The 12,636-nt window shown below is 37.5% G+C and overlaps 1 protein-coding gene across 1 annotated transcript in view; it reads right to left on the reverse strand.

Annotated features, from left to right (window-relative positions):
- Window positions 1-483: 483 nt before the first annotated feature.
- KATNAL1 (katanin catalytic subunit A1 like 1) overlaps window positions 484-12,636 on the reverse strand; it is an 85,890-nt gene continuing 73,737 nt past the window's right edge. Inside the window, exons 10-11 of the mRNA XM_047078345.1 lie at window positions 4,270-4,396; window positions 484-2,678 (exon numbers count right to left, since the gene is read on the reverse strand). Coding sequence (XP_046934301.1) covers window positions 2,480-2,678; window positions 4,270-4,396 — 326 coding nt within the window. The 3' untranslated portion in view covers window positions 484-2,479. The remainder of the gene's footprint in view (window positions 2,679-4,269; window positions 4,397-12,636) is intronic.

Raw genomic sequence — 12,636 nt, forward strand, 5'->3', positions numbered from 1 at the left:
CAAAGGGACTATCTGATCAGGTATGTGCAAGACAGAACTGCACAAAACTCAGTCCTAACATCAGTTTGTTGCAGAGCCCAAAGCACTCATGTTTCCAGATGAAGTAAAGGAACCAAATCCTTCTAATTTGATAATGCGACATAGAAAAAAAGCAAAAGACAACAATTTTCTCATTCTGGGTAAGGCAACACCCTGTCTTGCAATAAAGACAGTGGACACAGGATGTACAGTAAAGGCCGGATAGAAGACCTGGGGAAGCTCCTTGGGATCCTTTAAGGGGTTTAAGAAATACAAAGCATTAGGGTGCCTGGGTGGCTCAGTCAGTTGAGCGTCCAACTTCGGCTCAGGCCATGATCTCACGATTCATGAGTTCAAGCCCCGCATTGGGCTCTCGGCTGGCAGCCCAGAGCCCGCTTCAGGTCCTCTGACCCCCAGCCCCCCACCACCCCCGGTCTATCCGCCCCTCTCCCACTCACTCTCTCTCAAAGATAAACAATGAACATTAAAAAAAAAAAAGAAAGAAAAAAGAAATACAAAGCATTTGCCATCCACTGACAGAGCAAAATGAGAAATGAGGGAAATAAAAAACCACAGCTGACTCTCAACAAAGCAGATAAGCTTCCAGGAAGCTTGAGTGTCCAAATACTACTTAACTGATAGTTTTTTAAAAATCACGATCACCATGCTATTATCCGTGAAGAATTATAAAAGAAGAAGAAATACATACCAACACGAATAACACAAAACCTAGAAAAAGGGTCTAACTAGTCAACCAAAATAGAAGTTTTAGCGATCAAAACACAAATGTTTTAACGACTGCCCCTAGGACTTCAGGGGAAAAAAAATATGTTACTAGATGGCAACTGTTTGCAAGATTATCTTAGTGTGATCATTTATTTCTTTATTTTAAAAGGTCATGAATAAAAGAAAACTTATTTCAATTTTTTAAATGAATTAAATAAAAAAGAGTTAAAATAAAATTACGACGCCTTATGATTTTAACTCTTATAATCTATACCTCAGGGAAGCAGGGGGTAATTTATAGCATTCTATAAAATACTGGAGTTTAGAATCAGACTTAAGTTATCTGATAATTATGCAATTCTTAGTAGGGGGAAAAAAATCTCTTAAAGCAAGATACTAAGAGGGTTTTTTGTTATGTATCTAAAAAGTTCTATTATTTTTAGTTTTAAACCAGTGGCTGCTCTCCAAAATTGAGAATTCAAGATCTCATCAAATACAAATTTTAAAAAGCATCACCATTAAAGCATAGGATGCCCAACCAAAATGGGATAAATGTAATTTAAAACAACTAACACCAGGATATTTTACTTGTGATTAGACACATCTACTTTCTGGCCTCTTTTGACCGTGACATGTGCATGTCAGATTTCTATCCTAATCTTATCCTGTGTACACTGTGGTGTACAAGTTCTCAACCTAGACAAGGAATAATTCTAACACTTTCAAATGAACATCATTCATTATGTACAATGTTATTGTGTTAAACAAGCTATCTGGATAAGTATAACGATTTTTGTTTTGTTTTGCATTAGCCACAAAAGAGTGGACTTGTTTCGAACACCCACGCATTTATTTAGTATATGAAAGTCAAGTTCAGCAAAAATCAAACATTGCTAGAGCTGAGGAAAGTAAAGGTCTTATCTATTTGAATGTATTGAAAGAAAAGCGAAAACAAACCCAGAAGTCTAGAATGAAGAAATGCATCTGATGCAATCGCTACATTCTTCTCATCCTTCCAACGTGAAATGTTAAGTACCAGCAAAAAATACTGAAGCCCAGAGACACCACCTGACAAAACGTCTCAAAGACCACGAGGCATGAGGATATGTAAAGCTGAAGAAATGATGAGAAGGCTAACAGAAGAAATGGTGGGGGGAGGAAGGGTTAAAATTCAACCATATGATAGACGGCAACAGTAAGAGTTGAATTCTAAAGGTTTAACTAACGAGTTCATTATTTAATTCCAAACTCTCGTTTTTAACAACGAACGAGGAATTTGACACAAATGCAGTGTTGCTGTTAAAAGTCAACGTATCTAGGTCCCTCGTGTTCAGAGCAAAGAATAGAAGAAAACAAAGCAAAAAAAACCAACAGACGCACGTGAGAAAAAGAGGTCCCTCTGAACCTTTTGTAAACAAGTTTCTACAAGAGCACGCGGAGCGCTTCCTTCGGCCTCCCCGACACCTTGGTTTGGATGTGCACTATTCACATGTGCACATGTGGATACCAGCGCAAAGCCAGGTGGTGGAGACTACGAGGCTCTCTGTGTAAGCTCTTCTCATTTCTCAACTACGGTTATACTCTCGGTGGTTTGGGTTTTTTTTTTTTTTTTTTTTTCCTATAAGGGAAAAATCTCTCCAATGAGAAGTTTTAAACCTGTTTTTAAAAAAAACTGCAGGGAATTTCTTCACATTTTATAAGTAAAAATACCAGAAATGAAAGAGCTGACAGAAATTCAAGCAGATCCAAATTCAACCATCCATTTTTCATACTTCTCCAAGTCTGCAGCAGAGACAGACTTAGCAATTTTCTTAAGAGCCAATTCAAAGTCTCCTTTGGTAACAGGCATCTGAAGTTCCTCTTTAGAAAGTGCACGGATCTCTTCTGGACCTAAGCCATTGATTCGCCGTCTCATTGCCATTAAAGAGGCATCCCTAAAAACATACAAAATCAGTGAATACATACTGATGTAAATGTTTTAAACACTTTCAACTGTAAGAAAGTTAACACCAAACATTCAAAAGATCATTTTCTATGTTTTTACGATGCTGCTCAGAATTTCCCATTTTAGAGCTATCTGAGGGTGCAAGAAAGGTTAAAACAGGATGTAAATGACTTAAACATAAAATGTACTATTAATGAATCCAAAAAGTCTAGCTTAGGCTCAGCTAGTACCAAATTTCCTTTTCCTCACTTGCTCTTCAAAGACAGCCAAGAAAGTGAGGAAACAGAAGTGAATTGTGAACTACTGAATTGCATACTTGAAAATGAACACATGGCTAAGGTTAACATAATTCAAATCTTACACCAGTTTGTCTATAACCTAATTAGAGGAGGTAAAGCCAGGAAACTCCTTCTTTGGAACATGAATGTATCTACATATAGTGGATGTGGAATTCTCCACATGGAGCATTGCTGGGCTACTAAAGGGATAAAATCTGGCTCTTCCAGATCTTATTTTCAGCTCCACTCTGATCAACTGTAAATTATTATCAAGGTTTAGAAGAGGCAGATAATGCTCATGAAAAAGCTAATAGGAAGCCAACCCAACCAAAACTTCAAAATTTTATATATTTTATTATAGTGATACTAGAAACTACTGTGAGATTATGTGCCGCTAAACTTAGACGCACATGAAAAATACTAGTATACAGAGTGAGAAACAACAGATGTTATAGTTTTAAAGAAAGGCTACTGATGTCAATTTCAGTACAGTTAAGAAGGTGACAACTAAAAGAAAATCCTGTTGGGGCGCCTGGGTAGCTCAGTGGATTGAGTGTCTGGCTTCGGCTCCCGTCATGATCTCACGGTCCGTGGGTTCGTGCCCCACATCGGGCTTGCTTGCTGTCAGCCTGTCGGCACGGACCCCCTTTCTGATCCTCTGTCTCCCGCTCTGCTCCTCCCCCACTTGCACTCTCCCCTCCCCCCCCAAATCCTCTTCTTTGAGTGATGTAAATTGTCTATAAATTATTATGTCACTAAATTGAAAGGGAAATGTGTAATATATACTTATATAACATAAGTATGTATTTCCCAGCTTAAAAGGATTGAGTGATGTGAATTATCTACAAATTACGATGTCACTAAATTATGATGTTACTAAATATATAAGTATATATTATATATTTCCCAGCTTAAATTGATCAACTTTGCTTGCTCTTCTGCATGTGGTAAAATAATACTAACCAAAACGAAATATTATTTTATGTTGATGCAGCTAGGCTCCAATTTAGGGCTAAACTGACCTTAGCTTGTCAAAATCATTATTACCAAGTAAAATTTCTTAAAAACCAAAGACAGAAAAGGGGACCATACTGTTATATATTTATTCATCTAACAATGACCAATGAAGCTATGTAAAAAAAAAAGAGAGAGAGAAAAGAAGATAAATGAGAAACCATTTCAAGGAAATGGACTGCTGCTTTCACGTCAAAGGTTTTAATAACTATACTGACTTTAAGACCAGTCCTCATGTCAAATCTATACCTGATATCTAAAAGTCACAGACTATTAAAAAAAAAATACCTGCAAACATTAGTTATATCGGCACCAGAATAGCCCTCAATCTTTTCTGCTATATCTTCCAGCTGAATGTCAGGATCCAGTTCAACCTCACGAAGATTGATCTTCAGAAGCTCAGTTCTTCCTTTTGCTGTTAAAAGATTTTTTTGTTGTTACTGTTAGATGTTTTACTTTACAAATCATTTTGATGAGAAATCGCATATCAACATTTAGGAAAATAAAGAGACTAATGCAAAAAGGAGTCAATAACTTGAGTTCACCTAGTATCACCAACTCATTGCATGACTCAGAATTATTTAACTTCCTATGTGCCTTGGCTCAATAACTAAAAATTGAAACAAAACTCAGAGTTTTAAATACAGATTGTGAAATATAGGAAATATAATGACTTCAGAGTAAATATTCTTAAGATATAAACATATATATTCAAAAAGGTGTGAAGAAGATTATGAAATACAGATTTGAAAACAAAGGGTCTGTGATCCCTCATGAAAAATAAAATCCTTATTAAAAATAAAATCATTAATATTCAATATTAATATTCAAGTACCAGACATTCTTTTAGTAAAACAACATTTGGCCTAGTTTTATAAAACTATAGACTACGTGGACTAACTCCTGTGAATCACTTCGCTCACGTTTTAGTGTGATATAGAAAAGATTTCCTATGATAGAGGAAATTGGCAATTGTCGCAAAAAACATATTAATGTATTTTTACTTGGAGAGCTAGCCCACAGACATCTAATGTTCCAGTACGATGAGAATGTGTATTGTGTAAGCTCTAATGAAGTACAGAATTATTTAAATAACCAATCATGCTTGCTTTTTTTACCATCAGTTTTAGTGGCAAATTCGCTATTTAATACAGCACACTAAGAGAATGCAAACTTAGGTTGGATCTGGCTTTCTACTATTTCCTGATATATCAAATTAAATTTAATTTTCTCCAACTTTTCTTTTGAAAAGTTTAGATTTATTTTAAATCTACAGTTTAAAAAAAAAATCAATGAACACCCATTTATCTTCCATCTAGACTCATCAATTGTCAACATTTTGCCATTATCACTCCCTTCTCCTCCTCCCCACTGTTTCCTGAATTGGGAGCTAGCTGTAGGCAATCACACTTCATCTTAAATTCTTCAGCATGTACATCCTAAGAACAAAGGTATCCATTCAACTATCACACTTGCCAGGAAATTTAACATTGGTACTTTAGAATCATCTAATAGACAATCCAGATTAAAATGTCCCCATTTTCCCCAGGACTTTATAACTTTCTTAAAAACCATCACACATTGTATTTAGTTATCTCTTTAGTCTTCTGGCTTATCTCTTTAGTCTTCTTTAATCTAAAGCAGTTCCCCAATGTTTGTTTTGTATTTCATGACATTGACAATTCCTCCAAATGATCATACAGCATATAAAAATGCTTTTGCATTCCAGTAAAGACCACAACAATTTTGTTTGTGGATCTGAACAGTCAGATACTGAAATGTTTATGGCAATGGAAAGAAACAAGAACAACTAAGACAGTCTGGAAAAACAGTAAGATGGGAGGAACTGCTCTATCAGAATTTAAGACTTATGACAAAGCATTAGGACTCAGGTAAATAATAGATCAATGATACAGAATAGGGAGCCTAGAAGTAGATCAAAGCATACACTATGGATACCTGATTTATGACACAGGTGGTTCCAGCAGTTGGAGAAAGGATCCCAGAACTGCTATTTACTGGGGAGGGGGGGGGTGAAATTGGGTCCTACCTCGTACCATACATAAAAATCAGTGCCAGATATATTACAACCCTAAACATAAAATGCAAAAATTATGAGCATCTTAAAAGATAAAACAGGAAATATCTTAATGACTTCAGAGTGAATATTCTTAAGACATATATATATATATATATATATATATATTCAGAAAGTTGACCATAAAGGAAAAGACTGATAAACTGACCACATTAAAATTAAGAACTCTAATTCATCAAAAGACTCTCTAAATAGAGTGAAAACACACAAGCTACAGAGTTTGAGAAGATATTTACAATGTATATAAGTAACAAAGTTCTTATATCCAGAATATTTAAAGAACTCCTACAAAAACTAAAAAAAGATCAGACCACCTAATTAAGAAAAATGGGCAAAAGACTTGAACAGATATATAACAACAAAATCCAAGTGGCTAATAAATAAAGGAAAATATATTCAAATTACAGTAAAACCTTGGAATGTAAGTAACTTGTTCTGTGAGTGTTCTGCAAGACGAGCAAACATTTCTAATAAATTTTGACTTGGTAAACGAGCGACGTCTTGCAAAACGAGCAGTACGTGACACCAAATGTCACAGGATCACAACTGAGCCAATGGTTCTGGAAATTCGCTTCGATATACAAGTGCTTTGGATTACAAGCAGGTTTCCAGAACGAATTATGCCCATAAACCAAGGCTTTACTGTATTTAATAATGAAGAGAATAAAAATTAAACCACAGTGAGATAGCACTGCACACCAAGAGGCTGGTATAAATGAAAAAGGCTGAGGTTTTGGAAAACACTAGGTTTTGGGAAAATGGGAAGCAATAGGAACTCTCACACCTTGCGGGTAGAAGTCTAAAGTGCAACAACCACTTGGGAAGACAGATAGGACTTATCGACTATTGTTCCAGCTATGTAGCCTGACCCGCAATTCGCTGCAAGGATGGAATGCGGCATCTTAACCTAAGGAAGCTTAGACGTTTTCACCATGATACAAGTATAAAAATATTCACAGCAGCACTGTTCATAATTGCCTAAAACTGGAAAGAACCAAAATGTCCACCAAATAATATGATGGATAATCGTGGTACAATCACACAATGGATATCACAGGCCGAATTGTGTCCCTCCTACTAAAGTATTATGTTCAAGCCCTGACCTTCAATACTTCAGAATGTGACTGTATTTGGAGATAGGGCCTTTAAAGAGGTAATTAAAGTAAAAACGAGGTCATATGGGTGGGCCCTAATCCAGTCTGACTGGTATCTTTATAAGAAGAGGAAATTAGGACACAACGCACACACGCACGTGCACACACGGAGGAAGACCACCTGAAGACACTGGAAGAAAATGGCCACCTACAGGCCAAGGAAAGAGGCTCCAGAATGAAATAACACCTTGCTTGACCTTGGACTTGCAGCCTGAGAAAATAAATTTCTGTTTAAGCCACCCAGTCCGTGGTACTTTGTTGTGGCATACCTTGCTGACTGATACAATGGAATGCTATACGCAACAAAAATGAACAGCATCTAGAAATCGTAATATGGATGAATCTTAAAAATGTACTGGAGCCAAAGAAGCAAACTACAGAGGAACACAATCAGTGTGATTCCATTTAAGTTTTTTTTTTTAAAAAAAAAAGGTTAAACTTTGGGGATATATTATTAGGCGAGAAAATTATAAGGGAAAAAAACAAAGTATTTCCATAAAAGGAATAACAGTGATTACCAGTAGGGGGCAAGAAGGGAGCTGTGCTAGGGAAAGAACATACTGGGGGCTTCTGAAGTCTGATAACGTTCCATTTCTTGAGCTACAGAGGTAGTTATCTGCCTGTTTGCCAATTATTGGATAGATTGAACTAAATTTTAATACGCTTCCATTGTGAGTTCTATTTCTCACTCACACAAAGTAAGACAAGAGCAGAGCAACACAAAGAGCAACCACAGTGGAAAGAGAACCAAGCACGCATTATCTGGGATTGCCAGAAAAAAAGAGTGTGACTAGGCGATCTTTACCTCCAGAATTCCTTAACTTGGAAGTAAGGAGGCTCCTTATCTTTGTCCATCCCCAGCCAGCAGGCCCATCACTTGAGGTATGGGGCCAAAGAAGTCCTGTACTCAGGTGGCCAGCCAGAGGGGGGTGGGGAAAAAGAGGGAGGGGCAGGAAGCTCCCAGGTCTGCTGCTACACAAAGTGGCGGTGCTCCCGATGCCTCCATAAGAACTCCAAACTTAACGTAAGTGTGACTTCACAGTGCTCCACACACAACGTGTTAGTGTGAATGTTAGTGAACAAAGATCACTTTGCTCTTTTGGTCCTGATACTAGAATTCATTGTATTTGGAAATCAGAATGTTTAACTGCAGCCTGCCCTAAGAACTCAAATGCCAAGTTTAATATACTGTATTATCCCATAGAAAGAAAGTTCCAAAAAAAAAAAAAAGAAAGAAAGAAAGAAAGTTCCAGACAGTCACCTTAAATGAACTCTGGAGTATAAGCCAGTACTGAAGCCCTAGTTGGAAGCATCCTTTTCCCTCGTAACTGTAATTTGGGGAAAGTGACTTCTAATTCTGCTTGTATCAGTGGTTTGTTAGAAGGTTCCAAGTAGGATTTATCAGCTCTATAAAACTGTATGAATGATATTTAATAACCTTGTGAAAGGATTTAACAAGTAATTAATAGGTTGATAGTCAAGAACCACCAACACTACATAACCAAGTTAATATACATTCTAAATTTAAATAAACATTGTTAAAAGGATCATACACTTCTTGTGATAACAACTTCCCTGAGCACACTTGGAGGTCCAGTGCAGAAGAACACGAGTGCACACTCTGGGGCCAGACCGCCTGGGTTCACTGCCCTGCTCTGCCTCACTGGGTAGGATACTTAACCTCTCCGTGCCTCAGTTTCCTCACATGTCAAATAAAGATAAGAACAGAATCTACCACATAAGACTGTTGTGAGGGGTAAATGGGTTAATAGATGTAAAGCCTGGCCCACAGTCAGCACTCAAAAAACTGTTCATTGCCCCCGCACCCACCCACCACCACCATCAGTCAATCGACAAACAAGATTAGAGGGAGACAGAGAAAACCCAGATCCCTTCTATTAGGGAACATCTGGGAGACGGATAACCCAGGGAAGTGAAGTCTACACAAGGGAGCCAGGCCAGGCCAAAAGAAGCCTTCACAGAATGAGTATGCTTTAATGCCAACTTTGAAAAACCAGTAATTTTTTTTTAAGTTTTATTTAAGTGATCTCTACAGCCAATGTGGGGCTCGAACGTACAACCCTGAGATCAAGAGTCGTATGCTCTACTGACTGAGCCAGCCAGGTGCCCCAATAAAATTTAAATAGAGTGGAAAAGGGAGAAAATCTGGAAATGGGAGTACCATAAATAATGACATGAAGTAGAAAGAAGCACATATATATACCAGAGGCGGGGAGGGAGGATGGTAAGTAGAAAAGTACAAAAGAGGACTGAGAAACACAAATAGACAGATATAAATAAGATAATAAATAAATAATAAATAAATACATAAATAAGATATAAATAAGATAATAAATAAATAAATAAATAAATAAATAAATAAATAATAAATAAATAAATATAAATAAGACAGATATAAATAAGACAGATAAGAACTTACGGTAAACACACACACACACACACACGCACAACTAAACAAAGAACTCTGACCCTGATGTGATGGAAAATTAGACTCAGCTCTAAGAGACTCTATGATGCTTTAATGATTTAGGGAGGTTATTCTAGAAGCAAAATATAATTAAATGAAAGGGGCTGAAAAAGGGAGTTCATTAAGCTGATCAGGCGGTTGCTGCCGTAACTTAGATGCAAAAAGTGAAGGGAGAGACTTATGTAAGGCCAAGCTCCCCCTGGGCCTGCTGTTTTGCCTTTTGTTAACAATGGCAGGTCGTACTTCCCAGGATGGCTGCGAGAGTCTCTCTCATCCCACACACGCTTCTGCGGTGCGGTCTTGACGCTCTCCCACCCAGAGGTAGTCTAATTCCCACCTCTTGAAAATGGGTGGGCTTGTAAATGCTTCAACCCAGGGTACAGGAGAAGTGACACTATATGACCGGTAAGGCTAGGTTATAAAAAGCGACGCCCCTAGCGGAACGTCTGGAGCCACGGCCACCACATATGAAATCGGACTGTCTTGAAGCCACCGCGCCCGAAGCAGCCCGGGCCAATGGAATGACCAGAGACAACATGAAAGTGCTCCAGCAAGACAGCCTCAGCCGGGGCCTCCGGGTGGCTTTGGTTTTATCTATTCTCATTGTTTTACTTTTCGCCTTTTCCAACTAAAAATTTACTTTCATAGGTTGCGTGTGTTCATAAAATGTCCTCCAACTTCTTTTTACTTTCATATAATCTCTTCTTCCCGTTAATTTTACCCTAGATTGCTACATCATTCTTTCAGATCTTTCCACATGTTGCTGTTTTGTCTATTCCAGACCCTTCTATCCTACCAGATGCTTCAGCCACAAGAGCTATCTATCTATTCGTTTTCAAGCAACCACACCTTTGTTTCTGTTTTTCTCTTTTTTTTTTTTTCTGTTTTTCTCTTTGGAAATGAGTGAAAATGCAACTTCCTCCATGAAGTCTCCCCAAAGCACCTCAGTCAGAATTTATCAGTCCTCATTCTCCACTTCGAAGTACCATGGACCAGAGTGGGGGATGGGTTAAATAGGTGATGGGGATTAAGGAGGGCACTTGTGACGGGCACCGGATGTTGTATGGAAGTGATGAATCACCGTATTGTACACCTGAAACTAACATTACACTCTATATTAACCAACTGGAATTTAAACAAAAACTTTAAAAAGAAAAGGAAAAGTACCACGGAGAACAACGGCACCGCACGTTACACTGTTTTCCCTGCAGTTAGGTTAAGTGTATGCCTACTTTCCAACTACAAAGTGAGTTCTCTAAGGATGAGGCCTGTCCATTACTTATCTTTATATTCCCACAGAACCCAATAAATGTCTTTCTAATAGCAAAGAGCTACATAAACACCTACTGAATTAATACAGATGAAAGAAAAAGAGTGGAGTTCTAATTACGGTGATCTGTTTGGACGCACTTTAGGAGAAAGCGATTTCTCAAGGTCTGTGGTCACAGGTACAGACCCTCAGACTAGTAATGAGCAGACAGAAGCACTCAAAAGTGATTACCTATAATGGATATAATGTTTTCATAAGGGAAAACAAGTTTAGAAGAAAACCCTTCAGTCAGCCAAATCTATTTTCTTCTCCAATATTTCAAGGAAAGCTAAGTCCCTACCTTTGTATCATAAAGTATGTGTTTCTCCCCAACACCTAAGTTCTCCTTAGCAGTTTATAAAATCGCTATCATCAACTATTTTTCTAGTTACATTTTTTCCTCCCTATCATGGTAAATTAAAGTTCAAAGTACAAAAGTTTAAATGGTGTCAGTTCAAGTAGTAAAACTTTTATTTTCCCCCATTAGCATTAATTTCTTACTTATAATCATTGTATACAGTAGTAAAATTGAAACTCATTTCATACAAATACACTAGATAGCATAGAGAGATTTGTTTTAGAAAACAAGGAAGAGTAAAAAGAGGAACAAAGAGAAAGTAAAGAAACAGTAAATCAGAAACTGTAACAAACCACTCAAATTTCAAAATTTCATGCGGCTAATATGAGAGCGAGCCAGGCACTAAGGAGCTGATTCTGGGAGGTGTAATATTCCAGAACAGCTTCCAGGTTCTAAATTGAACCACTTCCATTAGTGCTTTAAATAAGTTTCTTATTATTGTAAATCCAACTAGTAATTTAAGCATGTTTTAAGAAAAAGAACATTTTTCTTTTTAAGTAACAAGATTATTAGAATTAATGGTATATACATAGTAGCAGGCAGGAAAGACAATGCGAGATGGAATCGGTGAGCCAATTAATTACACCATAGAGCTTGGAGATCTAGTCACAGAAGTGAGTAAGGAAGATGTTATAAAAATTAAGTTCCAAAAGTCATAGGTGAGGCTTCCACTTCTGATCATCAGGAAGAAACTGGTACCAGACTTGTCTTTTTATGGTAAGCAAATATAAAACAAAAGAGAAGAGGCAACTTTTTTCATGCATTAGCCAAGAGACAGCAAGTAACTGTAAATTGGCTTTTTCTTAAGTTCTGCCAAAAATTTGAGTGCCTGCTGGAATAAAATTCAGTACCCTTCAAAGAAAAACAACATGATCCAGACTCTCCACAGTGTAAAATATACAATAAAAATTACTGAACATGTGAAGAAACAGAAAAGGTGACCCACGGTCAAGAAAATTAAAAAGCAGCCAATACAAACTGTGTTCCACGTGTAAGAATTAGCTGACAAAAACTATAAAGCAGTATATCAATGATCTATTTCCTTATTTTTACAATATTTTTTAATGTTTATTTTTTGAGAGAGAGAGACACACAGAGTACGAGTGGAGGAGGGACAGAGAGAGAGGGAGACACAGAATCGGAAGCAGGCTCCAGGCTCCGAGCTGCCGGCACAGAGCCCAACGCGGGGCTTGAACTCATGAACTGAGAGATCATGACCTGAGCCAGAGTTGGAAGCTCAACCGACTG

The sequence above is a fragment of the Lynx rufus genome, unplaced genomic scaffold (assembly GCF_022079265.1).
Source record: "Lynx rufus isolate CCGP_SWC_20201006 ecotype Redwood Valley unplaced genomic scaffold, mLynRuf1.p SCAF_1, whole genome shotgun sequence".
Taxonomy (NCBI): domain Eukaryota; kingdom Metazoa; phylum Chordata; class Mammalia; order Carnivora; family Felidae; genus Lynx; species Lynx rufus.